Source organism: Mesoplodon mirus, assembly GCF_964341445.2.
Source record: "Mesoplodon mirus genome assembly, chromosome: 6".
NCBI lineage: Eukaryota > Metazoa > Chordata > Mammalia > Artiodactyla > Ziphiidae > Mesoplodon > Mesoplodon mirus.
Genome location: NC_138982.1, coordinates 43,680,521 through 43,703,140, shown reverse-complemented (window position 1 = coordinate 43,703,140; position 22,620 = coordinate 43,680,521). Strand labels below are relative to the sequence as shown.

The following is a 22,620-nucleotide window of genomic DNA, read 5'->3' as shown; positions in this document are numbered from 1 at the left end:
GCTCATCTTCTTCTTTCTTCTCCTTTTCCTTTCAATTGGCAGCCTCCCCTTTGAGTCCTGGAGGGCTTTCTCTTTGTGATTTCAGTTCTGTTGGTAAATACTTTAGGAAAAAACATGGAAGGCAAGGGTTAACTTCCCAGTCCAAGAGTTAGAACTAGTTTATTTTAATATATGTAGCATCGTTTCTTTTCTTCTCCTCATATATCTTGCAAAGCAATGACTTCATTTTCCCAGCAGCATGGTAGCCACTCTTCATTCTTCAAAGATAGCTATTTAAAAAATCTCCCCAAACAGAAAACATCAGTGATTTCTGGGCTCCATTCCCATTGGCTGAAATACCCCAGAAGGAATTTAGTTCTTTTCCAAGTCCCATTCTGGTTCTCTGCAGGACTCCCAGCTAAGAAATTTCCTTTGGGATCATTTTCGGCATTGCGTGGGTACTGCCACATGCATCAGGGAAGTGAAATCTGCCTGCTGTATGGCTCTTTTGTGACAGGGCCTTGTGAGGGCTGGTGGGTTGGTGGTTGTGGTATAGAAATCTCATTGGCCTGAGGGCTGGAAACCTGGGTTTCAGCCCTGGCTTAGCCAATATCCAGGCATGTAGGTTGCTGACCTTGGATGATCTGGTCTTTCCCCTCCCCTGGGTCTCAGTTTCTTCATTTGTAAAGCAAAGAGGTAAGGTGAACTGAAGGCTCCCTGCTAGCTCTGACGTTGCTCAAAAACTGCTGCTTAGACTTTTTTTTTTTTCTCATTAAACTTTTTTAATGGGTCTCAAATTCTGTGACAGATTTTTGGTAGAGTTGTTTCCATTAAAAAGTACTGATTTAAAAAAGTGATACCTTAAAACGGCCACACACAAAAGAAATGGTCCACAAAACATTCTCCTTTCCTTCTGAAGGTTTTACCATGCATTGTTATCATTAACCAGTCTTTTGCTGTTAAACTTAAATGGCCAATTGAGACAAACTGTCCTGAGACCATTCTTCTACCACTGATTAAGACTGGGGTGGCAGGTATTGGGGATAATATTCATTTAGCCTTCTGAGCTTTCTGGGCAGACTTGGTGACCTTGCCAGCTCCAGCTGCCTTTTGTCCACTGCTTTGATGACACCCACAGAAACCATCTGTCTCATGTCACGAACAGCAAAATGGCCCAGAGGAGGATAGTCAGAGAAGCTCTCAACACACATGGGTTTGCCAGGAACCATATCAACAATGGCAGCATCAGCAGATTTCAAGAGTTCCAGCTTTTTCCCAGAACGACGATCAATCTTCTCCTTCATCCCAGCAAACGTGCAGGCAATGTGGGCTGTGTGACAATCCAGCACAGGTGCATATCCAGCACTGCTTTGGCCTGGATGGTTCAAGATAATCACCTGAGCTGTGAAGCCAGCTGCTTCCGTCAGCGGGTCACTTTTGCTGTCACCAGCCACATTGCCACAGTGAACATCTTTGACAGACACATTCTTGACATTGAAGCCCACATCGTCCCCAGGAAGGGCTTCACTCAAAGCTTCATGGTGCATTTCAACAGACTTCACTTCAGTTATCACATTGACTGGGGCAAAGGTGACCACCATGCCAGGTTTGAGAATACCAGTCTCCACTCAACCCACAGGGACAGTGCCAATACCACCAATTTTGTAGATGTCCTGGAGGGGCAAACTCTAGGGCTTGTCAGCTGGGCGAGCTGGTGGCAGGATGCAATCCAGAGCTTCAAGCAGTGTGGTTCCACTGGCACTGACGTCTTTTCAGGTGACTTTCCATCCCTTGAACCACAGCATGTTAGCACTTGGCTCCAGCATGTTGTCACCATTCCAGCCAGAAATTGGCACAAATGCTACTGTGTCGGGGTTGTAGCCAATTTTCTTAATGGAGGCGCAAACTTCCTTAACAATTTCCTCGTATCTCTTCTGGCTGTAGGGTGGCTCAGTGGAATCCATTTTGTTAACTCCAACAATTAGTTGTTTCACACCCAGAGTGTAGACCAGAAGGGCATGCTCACAGGTCTGCCCATTCTAGGAAATACCGGCTTCAAATTCACCAGCACCAGCAGCAACAATCAGCACAGCACAATCAGCCTGGGATGTGCCTGTAATCGTGTTTTTGATGAAGCCTCTGTGTCCTGGGGCAGCAGTGATGGTCACATAGAACTTGCTGGTCTCAAATTTCCATAGGGAGATATCAATGGTGATACCACGCTCGCGTTCATCTTTCAGTTTGTCCAAGACCCAGGCATACTTGAAGGAGCCCTTTCCTATCTCGGCAGCCTCCTTCTCGAACTTTTCAATGGTTCTCTTGTCAATCCCACCACATTGGTAGATCAGATGGCCAGTAGTGGTAGACTTCCCCGAATCTACGTGTCCAATGACAACGATGTTGATGTGGGTTTTCTCCTTCCCCGTTTTTGCTTAGGTTTAGTGGTGGTTTTCACGACACCTGGGTCCTGGAGGCACACCCATTGCGATAAAGCTGCTAAGTCTTATTTTGTCCTCGGGCATTTGGGATAGTGCCCTGACCCTGACCCCTCTAATAGGCCATCTAGTTGTTACACCAAGATTTCAGTCTGCCTAGGTCAGCTTGGGGTTGGACCTTCTTATCTGAATGTCCATAGCATCTTCCTTTCCTTTCCTTTCTGGAGCAAATTGATTTATGCATCTTACTCTGACTCAACCTCTCTCTAAAGGTATTCACATTTTGAAAGGCAGTTACCTTGAGAGGTGTCACCTTATATAAGGACTTGGGTGGTAGTGTTGGAATATCAGTCTGTGTCTTATCCCTTCACTTCTAAGCCCAATAATTCTTCACTCCCATCTTAATAGGCTTAGAGTATTATTTTGAGGACATAATAAGATATTCCCTATTTTCAAGATTTATTCACTCAACAAATGTTTATTGAGTACATATTATGTGCCAGGCATTGTTCTAGGTGCTAGAGATATAGTGGAGAGCAAAGTGACTAAATCACTGACCTTATGGATAGTAGAAAAACTAGACAGCAAACAATATAAGTAAGCTGCGTGGTATACTAGATAGTGTTAAGTACTAAGGAGAAGAATAAAGTAGGCAAGGGGGACAGGAGGGGCAGGGGATGGAGTTACAATTTTAGATTAGGTAGCTAGGGAAGGTCTCACTAAGAAGGTGACATTTGAAAAAAGATGAAGGAACTGAGTAAGGCAAAGGGCATGTGCAAAAGCCTTGAGGTAGGAGCAGCCTGGAATGTTGAACCATGAGGAGGCCAATGCGGCTGGAATGCAGTTCAGGCTTAGTAGTCATTACTAAGTGAGGATGGGGGTCAGAGCATATAAGCCATAGGTCATCAGGACATTGGTTTTTGATTTAAATGAGACAAGAAGCCATTGGAGGGTTTGAGCAGTGGGGTGATGTAATCCAATTTAGTGTCACTGTGTTGAGAATGTCCACAGAGGGACAAGAATGAAAGAGGAAAGATTAGCTAGGAGGCTCCTGCAACAATCCAGCAAAGAGGGGATAGTGCCTCTTCCTGGGTGGAGACCTGTACCAGGATGGTAGCAACTGGGATTGAATATGGCTGTATTTTAAAGTAGAGCTGAGGGGGTTTGTTGATGACTCAGATGTATGGTGTGCGAGAAAGATGAATCAAACATGCCCCAAGATTTTTGGTCAGGTCAACTGGAAGAGTGGAGTTACCACTTTCTGAGATGGGGTTGGCTGTGTAAGGAACAGACATGGGGGCCATAACAGGAGCTTGGTTGTGGACATGTGAAGTCTGAGATGCTTTTTGGGCATCCTGTTAGACACTGAACACAAGAAATGCCAAGGCAGTTGAATATTCATACCTGTGGTTCAGAGGAGAGGACCAAGCTGGAGATGCAAGTGAAGTCATTAGCATTTCAATGATGTTAAATGTTATGAGATTAGATGAGATTACTCAGGGACTGAGGGTAGAGAGTACAGACAGGAGGCCCAGGACTGAGCCCTTGGGCTATCCATGTATAGAGGTTGGAAAGAAGGAGAAACTCGAGGGGGACTGTGGAAACTGAGCACAGAGAGCATGACCCACTTGAGCATTCAGAACCATTAGGCAGCAGAGCTGGGGCTGGAGCCCACGTCTTCAGGGTCAGGTTTCAGAACTCCTTCCACACATCCATAGCACCTTCTGTCTCATGGCACCAACTTACTTCTTGAATTAGAATCCTGTCCATGTCCCCTGCGTCCCTTGTTGTTTCATCAGGTCTGAGCAGGACGTGGATTTGTATCTTGTTTGTTTTGTTTTGTTTTGTATGTTTAAAGTATTTCGTAATGATGAAATACACTGAAATAAAAAGACTTAATGGGAGGCCTAGACCGCCAATATGGATTTGGGCCTTGGACAGGCAAACTCAGAGCAAAGGGAGCTGTTGTTGGAATTGTTTAAAGGAAGGATTCTGTTGTCTGGGATCCTGTTGGCAAGTCTGGGCCACATGGGAGGGTTTAGTGGGAGTGGATTAAATAAGCTGGATAGTCCCAGGAGATGGGCAAGATGGAATAATGTCACAGGATAAACAGCTGAATGGGAGGTGAGAGTCCTCACTTTTAAAATAGGTCAGCATCATCTAAGACGTTGGGCTTGGACTGCATCTACGCTGTACCCTTTGGATCCCCGGGGCTTGCTCTGTTTGGTGCTGGCCTGTTGGCATGTTACTTTGCAGAGACTTCCCCTGGGACTGGAAGATGTTGGAGGGTAAGATATGTTCCCACCCACACTAATCTGTTCATCATCCTGCACTGCACGCTCAGCCCTGGGCAACATCCAGGCTCGACACATCTTCCCTTGTCTTAACACTGTCTTGTCCTAACACCCCACTTCTCAGAGAGGTCTCCCTAGTAGCCTTTGCCTAAATATTAGCAGGGTCCTGGCTCTTTTTCCTGTGATCAGAAGCTCACTGCTGGGAATTGAGCCTGTGTTTTTGCATACAAAAGACATTTTCCTTATCTTCTTGAAAAAAGGCCAACACATACCAGACACAGGAGGTGGTCACAAAGGCCCTGTTTGTCTCTTTCCCTCAAGTTCAGAGAATGAATGCCCTGGCTTCCTTTCTGGAGAGAGCACCGGTGCCAGAAAGTCCAGGGATCTGAAAACAGTTACTGCCTTCAGGTTTTGGTCCCTTCCCTTTTCCCCCTCTACTCTCTACTAATTCACCCTCAAATGTGAACAGAGGTTTGAATCTCTTCAAAGTGGCTCTTCTAGGCCCAGCCCTAGGTTCTCAGAGCCCCTGGAAGCCGATTCTTATCCTCCCTCTCCTTGGGCCTGCCCTTGTTCAGGACCAGAGGGTGCCTCACTTGTTGTTGGGAAGCCATATTGAGTCTCCCTACCTTTAGGCTCTTCTCCCACAGTTTACTCTCTGCACTAAAGCCTGATTTACCTTTCAAGGTAAAGCTCACCATGTCTCTCCTTGGTCTAAAACCCTCAAATGTCTCCCCATTCCCAAAACCACGCTAAGCATTCCAGGTCAGTACTTCCTGATGCTGTTCTTTTTTCTCCCAATTTCTCTGGCTCTCCAGGGACACCAAGTCACTCAGTTTCCCCCAAACACCCTATCATAACCCCTGCTTTCTCACGTGCTATTGCCCATGCCTGGGATGCTTTCCCCTTCTTCAGTTTACCACTGCAAAGTAAAAGAGCACTGTTCTTGCCAGGAAGACACTAACGCAGAAATGTCTTAGCGACAGTGTTGCTGCGGAATCACAGAAAACTCCTGGATCTAGGGCTAGAGCAGCAGGGTGTCTGCCTCTCCTCCGCCTCTCACAGAAACATGACCTGGGTCAAAAAACTCAAGCTTGGAAAATAAAGGCTCCCAGCATTCTTCAGGGGTCACACATGAGCAGGACAGCCTGGAAACGTGCATCTCAAACTGGGTGCACATTAGAATCACCTGGGGGAATTTTAACTACCACTCCCAAGCCCCCAGGGTTCAGCCTTACTCCAGACTGATTATATATGAGTCTCTGGAGGGTGTGAACCAGACATCAGTATTTCTTTAAGATGGTTAAAAATTTTTAAACCGGGAGTTTCCTGTGTGCTGCCTAGTTCAAGAACCACTGGTATAGAACCAGTGGAGCGAGAGCCTGGGCTCCAGAGTCCATCAGAACTGGTTTCAAATCCCAGTGCCCCTAATCTCCTAGCTGCAAGATCTTAGGTCACATTGTTTTAAATACAAACTTTTAATTTTAGAATACTTTTAGATTTTTAGAAGAGTTGTGAAGATGATAAAGTTCCCATATATGCTTCACCAGTTTCCCCTGTTATTAACATCCCATGTTAGTATGGTGCATTTGTCACAATTAATAAACCAGTATTGATATATTATTCTTAACTATTCAGATTTCCTTAGTTTTTACCTAATGTCCTTTTTCTGTCCCAGGATGTCATCTAAAGATGTCTTCTTAGGCTCTGTATTAGTTTCCATAAAGGGCTGCCATAACAAAGCACCTCAAACTGGGTGGCTTAAAACAGCAGAAATGTATTGTCTCACAGTTGGCAGGGCTATGTTCTCTCTGCAACCTGTAGGGGATAATCCTTCCTTGTCTGTTCCTAGCTTCTGCTAGTATGCTGAAACTAGCATTCCTTGGCATTCCTTGGCTTGCCTCTGTGGGATTTCAATCTCAGCCCCCATCGTCACAATGTGTTCTGCCCTCATGTGTCTGTTTCTCTGTGTCTCATCTTCTCTTAAGGACACCAGTCGTCACCTACTCCAGTATGACCTTGTTTTAACTAGTTACCTCTGCAAGGCCCCTATTTCCAAATAAGGTCCTGTTTGGAGGTACTGAGGGTTAGGACCTCAGCATATCTTTTGAGGGATACAGTTCAACCTATTACAGGTTCCTCTTGGCTGAGACAGTTTCTCAGACTTTCTTTGTTTTTGATGATCTCCAAAGTTCTGAGGAGTACTGGTCAAGTATTGTGTAAAATATCCCACAATTGGGAGTTTTCTGATATGTTTCTCGGGATTAGAGTGGGCTTATGAGATCTGGGGAGGTAGAACACAGAGGTACAGCAACATTTTCATCACAGCATATCCAGGTCACAAACTATCAGTGTGACTCATCTCTGTTGATATTAACCGTGCTCATGTGGCTGAGGCAACGTTTTGTCAGGTTTCTCCTCTATAAAGTGGCTCTCCCCTCACCCCATTTCCGTACTGTACTCTTTAGAAAGAGGTCACTATATGCAGCCCACACTTAAGGGATGGGGAGTTATGTTCCACCTCCTTTATGTCAAAGTATGTACATAAATTATTTTTTATTCTCCTCTATTTTTTTACTCAGTTATTTATTCATATAAGTATATATTTACGGGTATTTATTTTATACTTTGAGTTATAATCCAATGATATTTTGCTGCTCAAATTATACCAGCTTTTACCACTGGAGCTCTTCCTGTTGGTTCATGTGTCACACACCCCCATCATTGTGTGACTTACTTAATTTCTGGTACCAGATACTTTTGTATCATCTTGTATATTTCCTGCCCTGGTCCTGAATCAGTCATGTCTTCAAGGAGCCCTTATTTCTTTTATTGGAGAATAGTATTAGAAACAAAAATCTGGACAGTATGTGTGCTCATTGCTACTGGGGTGTTGTTGTGTCTAGGTAGAGCCACATTTTTAACCTCACCGTGCTTCAGTTTACTCAGCTGTAAAATGGGGATAATAACAGTACTTTTGTCACAGGTTATTATGAGGACTAAATTAGAGAATTGTGTAAGAGCTTAGTGTGGTCTCAATCGTATGGTGAATACTCAAAAGTGTTTTAGTGATTATTTCCCATAGACCTTTTTATTTTGAGCTAATTTAGTTTCCAAAGTTCTTTCCTACATGCTAATTCATCTGATTCAACAACCCTCAGACAGGGGTAGGGCAAAGATTTTTCTGCCAGTTTATAGATGGAGAAATTAAGTGGATCAAGAAGTCAACATATGCTTGCATTAGAACCCAAGTCTCTTGATTTCATGTCCCATACTAGACCCAGATTGGCCACTGTCTCTGCTGCATGAGGGGTATAGATTTTCCTTCCATGATTGTTGCCTACCTTTACTTGAAGGACTTCTTAGTGTTGATGATTCTTTGATTCCTGCCACCTGGGAATAAGGTTAACTCATGGCAGAAGGAAAGTACAAACTCCAATTCAGAACAGGCCACTCATAGACCTGGTGCCATATTTTCTGAACCAAACAATTGAACACATGATCCGAAAAAAAATGTTTCTTCTATTCTAGGTGTGGGTGACAATCAAGAAATACAATTTGGATATTGAAAGACTGGCATCCTGGGATATTTTGATAACTTATAGGAACAATAGAACAAGGTATTTAATCAGAACTGACCTGAAAAGCCTAAGAAGTGCTTTTGTATTGATAATTTGATCTTCCCATCAATCTCTCTCTCTCTCTTCATGGTTCAGGGATCCTAATTGGATACAGAGAAATGTTGATAAATGAAAACACCACTCACCAGAACTATCAGTACGTGAAAAACATACAAGCCAAACAGGATGCTTTGACTCAATACAGATGTTTATTGGAAATAATGTGTAGTTACAGCTACACATGTAGAGCAACAGCCTCTGTTTCTAATGAAATCGGCCATGATCATTATTGCTGATAACAACATTCATGGTACGGAATCATAGCTTTAGATATGCTAAGTATATTCTGGGAGGTGGATTCTGGTTGTATAGAAGAGACCTCTCTAAGAGCACGTTTTGAGGTTGAAATTGGCTATATTTGGAGGTAGTGAGTTTCCCATCTTTAGATATGTTCAAGAACGAGGTCATAGAGTTAGACAATATGGTCCTAACAGATACTCCAACCCTCTGCTTCTATGACTCTGTGACATTTGGTTTCCTTGGACCTTAGCATCAGTGCGGGAGCTGGTACATCTAGTAAATGTTTGTAGATCAAGGGTAAGCCCAAGTCCAGCAGCACATCTAGACATCTCTTAGAATCAGGATGAAATTGCAATTGGGGGAATAACCAGGATAAACTGGGTCCAACCAGAAGTCAGTATTTGTACACAAATTCCGAGGCTGCTTCAAGTCTCAGAGTTGTCTGATTTTAAGGAGAAAGTTTCTTTTAGATGTGGGCTCTGATCCCGGAGTCAGAGCACTGGTCTGCTGGACATGTCCTTTTTTTTTTTTTTTTTTTGTGGTACGCAGGCCTCTCACTGCTGTGGTCTCTCCCGTTGCGGAGCACAGGCTCCGGACGCACAGGCCCAGCAGCCATGGCTCACGGGCCTAGCCGCTCCGTGGCATGTGGGATCTTCCCAGACCGGGCACGAACCCGTGTCCCCTGCATCGGCAGGCGGACTCTCAACCACTGCGCCACAAGGGAAGCCCTAAACATGTCCTTTATGTGAGGGAAGAGAGTGTAATCTGAGGAAAACCTGAGTGGACATGGACTCTTGTTGTCCTTCTACCTGGAAGGCCTCCCTCTGTCTTACCTGTGGAAATGCCCACCCTCTTCAAGGCTCAACTCCAACACCATCTCCTCTGGGATGTCTTCCTGATGCCCCCTCCTCCAACGTCTCCATACTAGAATGGCCTTTCTTTCACCTCTGTGCTATTCTGACACATAGCACTTGGTGGGGTTCATTCTGTTCATCATAGACACTTGTGTATGTGTCAGCTCTTCCTGTAGGAGCTCCTGGAAGGTATGAATCATGTTCCCCTCATCTTGGTGGTCTGCATAGCAGTCAGCATAACCTGGCACGTGGGGGCATCCAGGCAGTGCTGTGAATTGGAAGGCATGGTGTTTGGAATGCCTTAGGGTAGTTCCAAAACTTTGCATTGCAATTCTTCTCTGGTGTCTGAAATAGAGCTCCAGTTTGCTTGACAAACATCTGGTGAGATTGAGTATGATTGCCATCTTCCATTTACAGAATAAGCAGCAGGTCACAGAGAGGTAGAATGACTTGCTCAGAGAATCAAAAGCAGGCTGTGAATTGCCATCCCTGAGTGGTGAGCTTAGGGCTTCGTGTCCATAAGTTCTCATTCCTCAGTATCATCTTCTTTCATCAAGAGACCCTGAACGACTCCAGCAGCTGCAGTGCAGGTCGAGAAATGAAATCTCCCATGAAGACCAATTTTGATAGAACAGAAGCCAGGGACTTGGGGCTTCTGATCCCTTGAAGGGCTTAAATCTCAGAGCTCTGGAGGGGAGGAGGTCCCTGGAAGCTTCCTGAGAGAGGAGGTGGCTCTTGGAGAGGAGAGGCATTCTGCTTAGGAAGCACTTATGACCCTGCAGGGCTGGGGTGTTCAGGGTGAGGAACAGCGGTGAGGAACCAGGGGAATGGTGGCTTGGGGTCAGCTGTGGACACAGGGAGGGAGAGTGCAGGGGCCTGAGTCTAATCTCCCAGGGCCTACCTTGTGCAACTCAGGCTCCCAGGAAGAAAAGGAGGCCGGTGCCTAGAGCAGAGGCTCTGCTTAGGAATAAGGAAAGGCCCCTTGGCTAGCGCTTCGCCAGGGCTATGTCCTTGGGAACTAGGGTGTGGTGCGCAGGGGTGGGTGTTGCAGTAGCAGCAGTGTTCGGTCTGCAATAAAGCTCTATTGAACCTAAGGCAATTTTTGCCTTTCTGTTATTTTGGCTTTAACTCATCTCTTCAGGGAGAAATGGCTTCATTGGATCCTAGATTGTCAGAGCTGGGAGGGTTCTTTGGGATGAGGGGAAGGGAGTTGCATAGAGTCACAGGGAGCTGCGGGCAGAGTTGGTTCTAGAACCTGGTGTCTGACTTCCTAATTCACCATTCCCAGTCTCCCCACCCGGTGAGAGTACCTGCTTCTCTCAGGCACTCTCACAGTTTGGTATCCAGCTCACGGTCATAAGTGCATCACTATGGGATATGCCACAGACTAAGAACATCGTCTCTTTTACCTTTTTATGGGGAGGGGTGGGGATTGGGGATGGGAAATGCATGATAGCAAAGAAGCATGGAGCATTCGGGGGCAGGTGAAGGAGATGGTCAAGGTTGAGGGGAGCGGTGCACACTGGTCAGCCCTAAGGCCCAGCCAGGATTTGTAAGAGAATGTAGTGTGCCTGGTAGACACACCGGCCTTCTGCTAAGTCATATTTATTGAGCACTTAGTTTATGCCTGCACTGTGCTACGTGCTATATGCATATTAACTAAATTTGATCCTCATCAGACTTTTATGAGGTAGGTAAGGTATGCCATTTCCATAATATGGACAAAGAAACTGAGGCTCAAAGAGGTGAAGTCACCTGCCCAGTGTTACAAAGCTAGTAGGTGATACAACCTGGATTCTGTCCACCCTGCTACCCTGCTTCTTTAAAGAGAGTGAGAAGGGGGCTGAGATGCCCCCTTTATTGGCCAGTAATAGATGGGCCGAATGAGGTGCGTGTAGGGCAAGGGGCATCTTGCATCAGATAACTATCCTCTGCTGCTGACTGACCATGGACAGGTGAGGAAGAAGGTGAGGAACCGAATTCAATTCCTCATCCCGGTGACCCTCTGTATCCAGTCCTTGTTGTGGAAGGTGTAGGAATACACTCCGTAACGGTCCTTCTTTCCGCAGTCCACACCCCAGGACACCGTGCCCACTAGGTACCACTGGCCTCTCTCTATATCCAAGGTCACCATGGGCCCTCCAGAGTCACCCGCACAGGCATCCTTCCCGCCTGGAGGAAGAAGTGAGGCAGGTTAAAGTGTCTCCTTCCCTAGCCTCAAATCCAGAGAAGCCGCCTTCTCTCCACAACTGCCTTGTAGTTCAGAGGATCGGTCACCAGGGGGCGCAGTATACCATTGGACCCAGACCTGGACTCAGCTGTTGTAGGTCAGACCTCCTCAGACCTCAGCGATTTTAGAAAGTGCAGGTTAGGACCCTCTCATTTCATAAGGGAAAAGCTGGGCTTGGAGAAGGGAATTATGGAAATTCCTTACTTAGCCCCCTTCTCTCCGATGCAGCTTCTTCAGTGGAATCCTTCCTCTCATGAACGTCCTCCCTCTCCCCTGCCTCCCTCCTCCCTGTCCACTGCTGCTCAACCTGCCAGCTCCAAGGTCTCCAGTCCTTCCACTGCCAGGCTCGGCTCCCCTCCCTGGCTGGTGGTGCCCTGTTGTACGCCGGCCTCTTGACTTACCTTCCTTCTCCCCAGCACAGATCATGTCTCTGGTCACTTTCTTCTTCAGTGGGGTATAGGCCTCCTGGCAGATGCGGTGGTCAACAACTGGGATTTCGATCTGGAACACAAGGCCACTGTTGGTCCCCACCCCTGGCTGAGGAGCCCTGCTGCTCTGACACTCCTAGAGCTGACTCATCCCCATCCCCTTCCTGGATGAGCCTGGGTCTGCCTTAGACCTGGCCTCAGAAACTACCTATGGTACAGGTGAAGGAACACCGAATGCAGAATCAGGAGATCCATGTTCTGGTACAGTCTTAGTCATGAACTTGCTGTGTGACCTTGTGCAGGTCATTTGCCCTTTCTGGGCCTCAGTTTTCTCATCTGTAAAATGGAGATAATAATACTTGCCTAGCACATACATTATCTCAAATATGGCAGTGTATGCAAAACCTATGGGCAGTCTTCTTTTCCTCACTCTTACCATTACTGGTTGTGGGACCTGGGGCACGTAGCCTTCATCACTGTTTTCTCAGATCTCTGAGACTCTGTTTCCTTATCTGAATAATGGGAGTCACAATATTTGACATACTAATCGCATAGAGTTGTTGTGCAAAGAGGAGATGAATGAGCAGATATTCTGTAAACTACAAACACTGCATAAATAGTAGGTGGTGTAGGGTTAGTGAGGCTCACCTAGCAGCAAGCATTCACTTACGTTCTCCCCCACCACAGTGTGAGCTTCCAGACACTCGGTCTGTATGTTGTCCATTTCTATCTCACATAGCTTGGAACATGGTCAGTACTCAGGAAATGTTATTTTGAATTGAGGTGGTACCTTGATACATAAAGTAAGGTATTGTGATTATTATTGCCCTTGATTCAGTTTGGGGGTAAACGTTGGAATGGATGTCTAGAATAAAAAGAGGAAACATGAGTTTCATTCAGCCAAACCAAGAACTGAATGGGTCACACTCCCCCCAAAAGCACAACTCCTGTTGGCCCTTGCTCGAGGGGACCAGAGGCATTCAGGTCTCTTTGGGGCCATGGCCTTCCCAGAGAAGTGGGGAGAGGAAGTCAGGCAGGGTGGTCGTGAGCACATGTCCTCAGCAAACTGTTGAGTGCCTGACTGACCTCTATCCATCGCTCATGCATCATTTAAGTGTCACTCCCTCTGGGAAGCCCTCTGTACCCCTAAGACAAGGTCAGAGCCCCTGCTGTACATTCTGGAGCATCTTGCACCTCTTCCTCATTCCACTGATTACATTGATAACTGCTTTCTGTCTATCCCACTTGACTGTAAGCCCAAGGAGGCCAGGGGCCAGATCTGTCCTCTTACCTCCCCGCATACCTAGCAGTTAATACAATGTCTGATACATGGGAGGCACCAAATAAACACTCTAGAGTTCATGATTGAGGGGCTAAATTGCTGTTGCCAATCCAGAATTTTAAAGTACGCTAAAATAACGCATGTTGAAGGGTTTAGAGACTAGCTGTGGCAGTCGTAGAACCTGGTAATGTCCGAGCCAGGCAGCTCCTGGAGGACATCTAGTGTTGCCCCTGACTTTGCAGCTTGAGATACTACACTGCGGTCCAGAGAGGCAAGATGACTCGTTTAAGATCTCGCAGCAGGTTACTAAGAGCCAGGACTTGGAGCCATGGCTCCTTACTCCTGGTTCAGTGTTCTTTTCTGATATGACAAGAATGTAAACTTCTAAATGCAACAGTCAAGTTCATTGCTGCAAGGACTGCAGCTCTCAAGGCCCATTCCTTGGCCCATTCTTGGTTACTCTGTTATGTGAATCTTCATGATGTATATAGATGGATCACCTTTTGGGGAGTCCAAGCCGGCTGTTTTCTGGAAGAATTTCCATAAATTGAGACTTTAATAAGCTACAGAAACATTAAGCAATGTTTAAAGACTAGAGCCCTATGACATGTAGAACAAACAGATCAAACGAGTTGGGATTCAGTCTCATTTAACTTTGAAGGTGAGTTTGGGCCCCTGGCACATCTCTCACCCACCCCCTGCCGAAGCCTCTAACCCACTAAGGGGCACTATGATGCAGAAAGATCCAATGTAGGGCAGAGGTGTCACCCTCTGAAGGGTATAAATTGAACTTCACCTCCATCAGGGTCTCCGGGAACCTTTGCAAGAACTGCTTCCCCCAGCCACTGACGATGACCATGGCCCCTGGAGGAGAGAAGACACAGTGAGAGCAGAGAGGCTGTCTGTGGGGTTTTCAGAGGGTGACACCTTGCAGCCCCATCATCCTCTGCCCATGGAGGAAGGGCTGAGTTTGCACCCTCAGAGAATGGCAGCATGGTGGGGAAGAAGACTGCTGGGTTGAAGGTTACCCACGACAGAGGACTAGGCGTTTGTTTCTATGAGACATTAGCTGGTTTATTTGTTTAGTTGCCTGTTCTCTCCCACTCCCAACTAGCTTGGAACCTAGACTCCACGAGAGCGGTAATCTCATATATCTTATTCAGCGCTGTATCTCCACGCCTACAGCAGTGCTGACACATAGTAGATGCTCAATCAATAACTGAATAAATACAAAGTCCAGCTTAGCCCACAATGTGCTATGTTCCCTCCCCTTCTGAGTCTCAGTTTCTCCATCCATAAAATGAAGAGGCTGGACTTAGTATTCTCTAAAACCCCTCCCAGCTCTGACATTCTAGAAGTCTATGAAGTTGGCAGATCTCGAGGCAGTGTGGAAATGGGTTGAGCACTGATAGAACACTTATCTCTTCATTTGTAAAAGAGCCTGGATACTGAAAACAACATTGGGCTTTAAGTTGGAAGATCTGAATTCTATCCGCAGATCTACTTCTTACAAGCTGAATCTTGGGTAAGTCACTGTACCTTGCTGAGCCTGTTTTCTCATCTGGAAAATGGGACTACAATACCACCTCACAAGGCTTTTATAAGTAATACATAAATTAATTAATGTAAATCAAGTGGCACAGGGTAGGTGCATGGCATCTGATGAATCAGAGCCATACCTGTGCCTTTCCTGTTGGCTTACTTCCCCTGAATACTTCTCAGATTCCATTCAGCCATTTAAAAAAATAACTTTGAACTAAAGGAGGTTATCTGTGACATGGCACCACTGAATTTAGAACAGAATGAAACAAAAGCCAGCTGCCCTGGGTTGGACTCTCACTCTATGTTGGATATGTTTGATTATTATTTCATTTAAACATCACAACCACCTGTGGGATATTATCCCCAGTGTAGAGGGAAGGGGCCTGAGGTTTGGCAACTTCCTCAAAGTCTCCCAACTAGGAAATGGCAGCATGGGGATTTGAGTCTGTGCTGGTGATTAAGCTATTGTCTCTCAGCTCCAAACGTACCCTTCTACGCTCTACTTTGTGATGCTGCGAATGAGACTCTGAAATGGCAGATCTGCTTTGTCAGGGGTGTTCCTGAAAATAGGGGGCACTTCCAGGAAGGCTTGCCATTCCTGTTGGCATCACCCTAGCAGTGGCGGTTGGTTCCAGCTGTTCTCCCTAGCACCATCAGCACAGGGCCTCTTTTGCAGCATCTGAGTTCCTGCTTCACAGGCCCCTGTCAAGCTTCTAGGTTCTATATCTCCAACTTCTTCTCTTTGTTCCTCCAGCCCCAGGAGTGGTGGTTTCTTCCTGCAAGTGCCATCTCTATTATCTCAGCATCTTCCTTTACTTCTCCAGTCCTCCAGTACCCTATATTAAATTCTCTCTGATATAATAACTGGTCTGGTTTCTGTTTTCCTATCTGGACCCTGACTGATATAGTGCTTTCAGTACTGATCAAGCCTGCCTGTTTACCTTGGAACCAGTTTTGACTCAGCTGTTTTAGGGGAGGCAGCTGAGGAATCACACAGACATGGTCAGCCGGCTCAGTTGGCACCAGAGCCCGACCAATGCTGGAGAGGAAGGCTCTATGGAGGCACCAGGTGCTCTGCAGAGGTGGAATCACAGGTGGGGGTGGTACCTTCCTGCGATGGCCCCTGGGGCAGACAGATGGGCATCACGAAGTCACTCAGCACGGGGCTCTTCGACAGCTCCACCAGAGCTATGTCATTCTCAAATGTGTTGGGGTTATACAGGGGATGGAGGAAGATTTGTTTGACGTTGAGACTCTGTTCATTCTCATCTGACCGGTACCTCCAATGCTTACCTGGGCAAGAAGAAGGCATGTGAGGCATGAGGGCAATGCAAGCTTAGAGGATAAGGTCACACCTTGTTCCCTGTCAGCCCCTGTCCCCTTCAGCCCATGTGTCCAGCCTTAACCCTTATACTGCCCTTCATCTATCTTTTTCAAGGCATCCCATCCTACCCACCCCTCTCCACATATTCTCATGGCTCTGACCTCTGTCCTTCTTCATGACCTGATCCCATTGCCTTATAATACTCATTCCAGTGCCCATTGCCATATGTCCAAGCCTTCCTTGCCTGGGTCATGTGTTGCCTCCCTCCATGAAACCTCTCAGAGTCTTGAGTTAGATTCTTCAATTAGAAATCTCTTCCCTACGATCTCCCATGCCTTTTATCTGTTCCTCTCCTAAAGAACTTACTGCTTCCTACTTTATGTTCAAGGTCTCTGTGCTTATATTCTATTCCTTTATTAGACTCTAAGTCCCTGTGGGCGGGAACTTGTGTAGTTATATCCTGGCATAGTGTCAGGACATAAATATATGGTGAACTAAACTGAATCAGCCGGTGGTCTTGATTTTACAAAGGAGAGGGGAAGCTTGGATTGTTTGTGTATGATCCACTTGAAACCACGGATTCACAGAAGCCTGAAGCATTTTTGGAAATTATCCAGATGAGGCTCTTTATTATAAAAACTAAGGCTTCACCTTCAATGACCTGCTCATGGTCCCACCACCTGAGAATCACAGGCTTGGGCTTAGATGCAAGTCCCTGGCCTCCAGTCCTGACTCATCCTTCATCCCAGGCACCTTCCCTGATGATTGAGTGAGTAAGTGGACACATCCCATCCCCAGAACCACAGCTGGTTGTAGGAATCACCTTGCTCTGCACTCACCCATGATGATTTTGAAGGCAGAGGGGCTGAGCAAGTCCAAGCCATGTAGGGTTGCGTCCTCTGAATCCAGCAATTGGTGAAGGCAGTGAGCCGCGGTCACAATCCATTTGGAGCCTGAGAACAGAATTGTACACACACACTGTCCTCACGGCCCCATCCTGCTTCCCACAGCCTCAAGCTGAGGGCTTTCAGACCCCTCCTCTCCATGGCACCCCTCTCCCTTGCATTTCACAGCCCCAAGGCAGAAACTCATATGATCCTAATCTGAAAATGGGGAGTTGAATCTGTGATTTCATCTGCCTTATCCAACCTAGGCCAAAATTGAATGTTTTAAAGATGATTTCAGGTCTCCTTTAAATCTATGGGGTTGACGAGCTCCGGACAGCCCAAGGTGTCCACAAGAAACTTCTTGCTCACTGGCTGCCCCTCCGACCTTGCTGCTCAAGGCGTGGTCCCTGGAACAGTAGCCTCAGCCTCCCCTGGGAGCTTCTTGGAAATGCAGACTCTCAGGCCCCACCATACATCTACTGAATCAGAATCTGCATTCAGTAGTAAAATCTGAGGGTTTTAATAAGATCTCCCAGTAATTTCTATGCATATTAAAGTTTGGAAAGCACTGTTGTATGTGGTTCTTCTCAACTTTGGGTGCACATTTAGAATAACCTGGGGAATTAAAAACAAACAAGCAAATCCCCAAAAATAGTACCTGGTCCTGAAGCCAGGCCATCTATGTCATGGGAGTGAGGCACAGGTACAAATACGCTTTAAAAGTGCCCCAGATGATTCTACTGCCATCAGGGCTGAGAACCACTGCTCTGATCCAAACCTCTCATTTTATAGACATGGATTCTGAGGCCTGGAGGAGAGCGAGGATGTCTAGGGCAACTCTGCAGGTTGGTGGTAGGGCCAGGGCCGGACCCTGGGTCTCCTGATGGTCAGCTGAGCACATCTCTTGCATCTGGCTGTCTTTTTCCCTTGATGGGCATGTTCCTGCCCTTTGCTCAATATGGGGTCAGGCTTCGGTTCATCCTTAAGGTGGAACAGATGACAAACCCATAAATAGCTGAGTCCAGAGACATGCTGGGTTGAGCGAAGCAGAAAGAAAGGCACCAGGGCTTTGGGGTGGGGTATCAGGGCCAAGTACAGAGTCCAGGGCAGAGTCCCTTTCTGGAGCAGGTCCCAGGCTCCACTTGGCCCTCTCAGGAGCAGCTATGTTCCTTGGCTACTGGCTTCTGGATAGAGCTCCGCACAGGCCACCCTCTTTTCCCTGGTGGCATTTTTGATCCCTGTCCACAGCCAGGGGCTGTTGACTAGTTTTCCAGGTAGGTAAAGTGGGATGAGGTACCCAGATTAGGGAGCCTGCCTTGGAGCGGGGCTCTGGGACATTTAGATGAACCTAGGGTATGCAGTGGTGAGTCCAAAGACATGGCTTTGCCTCGCAGCTCTGCTAATACTGAGTCCCTGAGCCAGAACCCATGCTTTAGTGTGGGCACTGAGTGGGAACTTTCTGTCTGTCCCTCAGCTCCTTCCCTGCTTCCTCTGCCCCCTCCTGTCTTTCCCTCCCTCTACAAAACTAGACAACAGAGGAGGAGAGAGATTCTAGACAAAGAGAGCTGTGGGGAGGGCTGAGTAAGCCAGATCTTGTGGCTTGGCTGAGGGTAGAGAAGTGGGAATAAACACGCAGTAGACACAAGGGAGTTCTGAACATCATTGAACTTAAACACTCAAGGCTTCAGAAAACGAATCTAACTCTTAAAACCGTGGGCAGTAATCCATCTATTTACTTACATTCTAAAAAAACCAGAAATGTCTTTGCTCCCTTCTGCTCTCCCTGCCGGCTCCTCCCCACTGTCTGCTTCTCTTCTGATGCGTTCTTTTCTGGGTCCTCCCTGCTTTTCTATGCCTTTCACAATTCTCTCTCTGTCTCTCTGTCTCGTCTCATGCCCCACCAGTTTCTCTTCCTCCGGTTGTATTTGTTTCCTTTCATTTTCCCCTTAACTTCTCTTCACTTCCCTCTAGTTCTCTCATATGCCCTCGGTCTCTCTGTCTCTTTCTCTTTGTCCTTGTCCTTCTAAGCCCTCTCTCTGTCTCTCTGCCCCTTCTCATTCTTGGTCCTCTCCCCTGCCTGCTCCCCACTGGGCTCCCCTTTAACCTGTGCTCACTCTCTGTGCCCCTTTGGGAGGCTCCATAGGGTGAGGCCACTCATCTTTGTGTCTGTGGGAATATAAGGATCAAACTCTCTGTTGGGTTACCATTTCACACATTTCGGGTTGTCCAGACTGCAGTCTCACCAGAGCCTGCGCCTCCTCTCGGGGATCCCGGTCGGGGAGCTGTCCTCACCTGAGTGTACCCTGCAGGAGGAGGGTGGGTCGGCGCGAGGCGAGACCGGCAGCCCCAGAGCTGCCCAGGCAGAAGTGGACCCATCCATGCCTTCTTCCTCTGTGATAGGGTCAGAGGGACTCTAGATTGCTATTAATTTTTATTATGATGTCAGAGCTGGGATGGACCTTAGATCATTTGGACTAAACTGGCAGGAAGAGCCATCAATCATTTCTTGCCTGCCCTTCCTCTCACTGCCAATCACATTCAGTCCATTACAAAATTCTGACAATCCTATTTCTCAATGGCTTTGAATCGGCCTCGTTTCTATTCCTCATCCCCTGTCCTTTTTCTGAGGCTAATGACTTCCCTCCCCACTATTGAACTATAGCTGCTTCACTGGACTCTTGGCTTCCAGATTCACCCTTCTTTCAATCCATGCTGTCTCAGGAGAGAACTTTCCAGAATATGCTTATAAACCTGGAGCAGCATTCAAGAAAAGATCTAAATTCCCAAACATGGCATTCAAGGCTTTGTAAATCTCCCTTCTCTGACTCCTCTAGGGTGGGTTTCCTGGTTGTCCCTGGTCCCACGGCGCTGACACACCCTCACTTTGAGCCGCGTGTAAGTGCCTTGTGTTGTAATCCATGTTTAAGGGTCTGACTCCCACACCCTTCTCAGTGCCAGAGAATGACCAGGGCTCGGGAAGTGTTGTTGGCTGAAGGAGCCAGCTAGAACAGAACACACGTCTCCTGGCTCCAGCTAAGGTTTCTTTCTGCCACTTTGTACTTCTGGGTCCCGCTACTACTGTGGAAGATTCTCAGTGAAGAAATCTTGTCAGTCTCCAGAAAGAGGGTCATGTCCCTTTCCTTCTACCCTAACCTCTAATCCTGGGTCCCCCACCCCTTCCACCTCCACCTTACCTAAAAGGGAGCCCCCGCAGAAGGGCTGCCCATTCAGGTGTGACAGCATGGCAATCCATGGGGTGGTGCCCTTCTGGGCCGGGCGTCCACTGAAGATCCTGGCCATCAGATTCCGGGAGACCTTGGGGATCCCACACACTGCAGCCAAGGGAGGGAGGACAGGTCACACTCTGGGCTCCATCTTGCCCTTTGCCAGAGCTAGTAGTACATCGCCCTCTGTTCGGAACATCTGCCGGTTTTGATTTCCCAGCATCCATTGCTCCTTCCAGTAACAGCGCCCCAATGTTCCTCTGGGGCCCACTCTTCCCCCATTTCTTGTCCATATAGCCTGAGTTGCAATGACCTTACCCCTGGCTCTAGGGGTAGGAATGTGACCCAGACCTGACTAATGAAAGCCTCTTATACTCTGGTCACAGCGATCGCTCAGAGATGGGAATGTAACCCTGGCCAGGCCAATGAAAGCCTGCCTTGGGAATCTTGCTAGAAGGTCCTTCTCTGCTGGGATTGCTAAGCTGCTGGCTAAAAGCCCAGATTTGCCAAAGATCACTTCATGGAAAGTTTGTAGAAAAACTTGCTACTAATGGAAAAACCAAACCAAACCAAACCAAACAACATCCTCCTCTCCATCTGCTCCCTCTGTAAACTTTCTTCTCTTCAGAACGAATTCTGGGCTTTGGATCTCCTCACTTCCAAACTTCTGGGGACCTGGCTTTGAGGATTCGCACCCCTCTCCTCTGTCTTGCATCTCTCCTTTGTCTATGCCTCCAAAACATGATCAAGACCTCTCATCCTAAAAATCAAATTTCCATTTTCCCTGATTCTCATTCATTCCACAGTCTCTCCCTCTCCTCTCTTCCATAGTCAAGCTTCTGGAAAGAGGAGATGACACCCAGTGTCCACATCCTTCCCTGTCCTTTGGAGGTGGATTCAAAAGAAGAAAGTGCCATGCTCCACACAAATTTGGACATAAAGTGGCCATTTGAATATTTAATAGATCTGTAATCATAGATGGAGATAGAATGACTCTAGGCCCATAACTGGAACTTCAATGATGATATTTACATGTATAGGAGAACACTATTTCTGAAATTTTATCTCACATATTCTTCATCTTTAGGAAATCTCCTCGCCTTGTGGCTGCTGGAGGTTTGTAGGTTTCAAGGAAGCAAAACCTAGAGAACTGAGCATATAAACCAAGAGAAGGGAGGATGTAAGGGCAGTGTGCTATCTCAGGAAAGAGATAAAAACCTAGGAGAAGCCTGAAGAGAGAAAGAGAAGGAGGCAGGGTGTGGGAGGGAGGGGGAAAGAGAGAGAGAGAGAAGAGGGAAAAAAGAAGAAGAAAGAGGTGGTGGAGGAGGAAGAGGAGGAGGATAAAGGATGAGGAGGATAAAGTAAGAGGGAGGGAGGGTTAAGGACTTCAACATGAGCACGGGCCTGCTCCCTGGATCCCCTCTCAGAGTTGACAGTAGAGACCGGGTCCCAGCACCCAGGAAAGTCCAGCCTGGAAGCGTCCTCTGGACTGTCCTGGGTCATTTGCACTGTTGATCACTTTATCCTTCTTGACACTTTCCCTCCTTGGCTTCTGAAGCTCCTCTCTTCCTGTGTTTCTGATTCCTCTCTCTTGTCTCTTTCTTGGGGTTTCTCTTCTTCTCTCCATGCCGTCCATGCTCGTGTTTCCCTTTTTGAGTCCTCAGCCCCCTTTTCTTTTCTCTTCCAGTAGATAATGCCATCTCCTCCCATGCCATCATACCATTTAGACCCTGATGAATTTCAGATCAGTGTCTCTAATCTGCCCTTTCCTCTGAACTGATCCTTACGTCTCCAGCTGGATAGCACATAAACTCCTCAAGCACAGAAAACCCAAGTCCTGGTCTCCACCTTTCACCACCCATTTGTCTCCCCTTTTGTTATTCCAGATGTCTGTTAATGTCTGCACGGACTGCATCCTCGCTGCCTCCCTCTTCTTCAACACCCGTATTTAATCAGCCACTAAACTGGTAAAAAAAAGTCACCAGAAGAAGCAGAGAGTAATGTCACAATGTGCTCTCCATGCAACCTCATGACACCTGTGTCTCAATATGTCACAACATAAAGTCCAAATATCTAGAGGAAAGTAAAACTCTGAAATGTAATAGAATACAAGACATGATAATCTTTGAAATCAGCTACATATAAAGTATAAGGCATAATGTAAGATTCTTTTAGCTCTCAGTAGTGTAAAAAGCATGACAGTTTCATTATGATACAAACCCCA

The 22,620-nt window shown here is 46.9% G+C and overlaps 1 protein-coding gene and 1 pseudogene across 5 annotated transcripts in view; both read right to left on the bottom strand.

Annotated features, from left to right (window-relative positions):
* Positions 1 to 533: 533 nt before the first annotated feature.
* LOC309805942 (elongation factor 1-alpha 1-like) lies at positions 534 to 5,406 on the bottom strand (annotated as a pseudogene). The gene is made up of 3 exons: positions 5,335 to 5,406; positions 3,670 to 3,769; positions 534 to 2,410 (listed from the first exon to the last, which is right to left on the bottom strand). The product of its transcript is annotated as an elongation factor 1-alpha 1-like (transcript).
* A 2,969-nt stretch (positions 5,407 to 8,375) lies between these two features.
* The window catches only part of MASP1 (MBL associated serine protease 1), a gene marked incomplete at its 5' end in the record, with an annotated part of 63,131 nt that continues 48,886 nt past the window's right edge, over positions 8,376 to 22,620 (bottom strand). The window contains 6 exons of one of the 4 annotated variants that reach the window (XM_082624422.1): positions 8,376 to 8,426; positions 12,111 to 12,210; positions 14,216 to 14,283; positions 16,069 to 16,254; positions 17,125 to 17,238; positions 20,367 to 20,504. In XM_082624422.1, coding sequence (XP_082480548.1) covers positions 8,392 to 8,426; positions 12,111 to 12,210; positions 14,216 to 14,283; positions 16,069 to 16,254; positions 17,125 to 17,238; positions 20,367 to 20,504 — 641 coding nt within the window. In that variant the 3' untranslated portion in view covers positions 8,376 to 8,391. Of the gene's footprint in view, positions 8,427 to 8,529; positions 11,652 to 12,110; positions 12,211 to 12,812; positions 13,003 to 14,215; positions 14,284 to 16,068; positions 16,255 to 17,124; positions 17,239 to 20,366; positions 20,505 to 22,620 lie in introns of those variants that run through there. The other 3 variants (XM_082624420.1, XM_082624423.1, XM_082624425.1) reach the window with 3 other exon arrangements.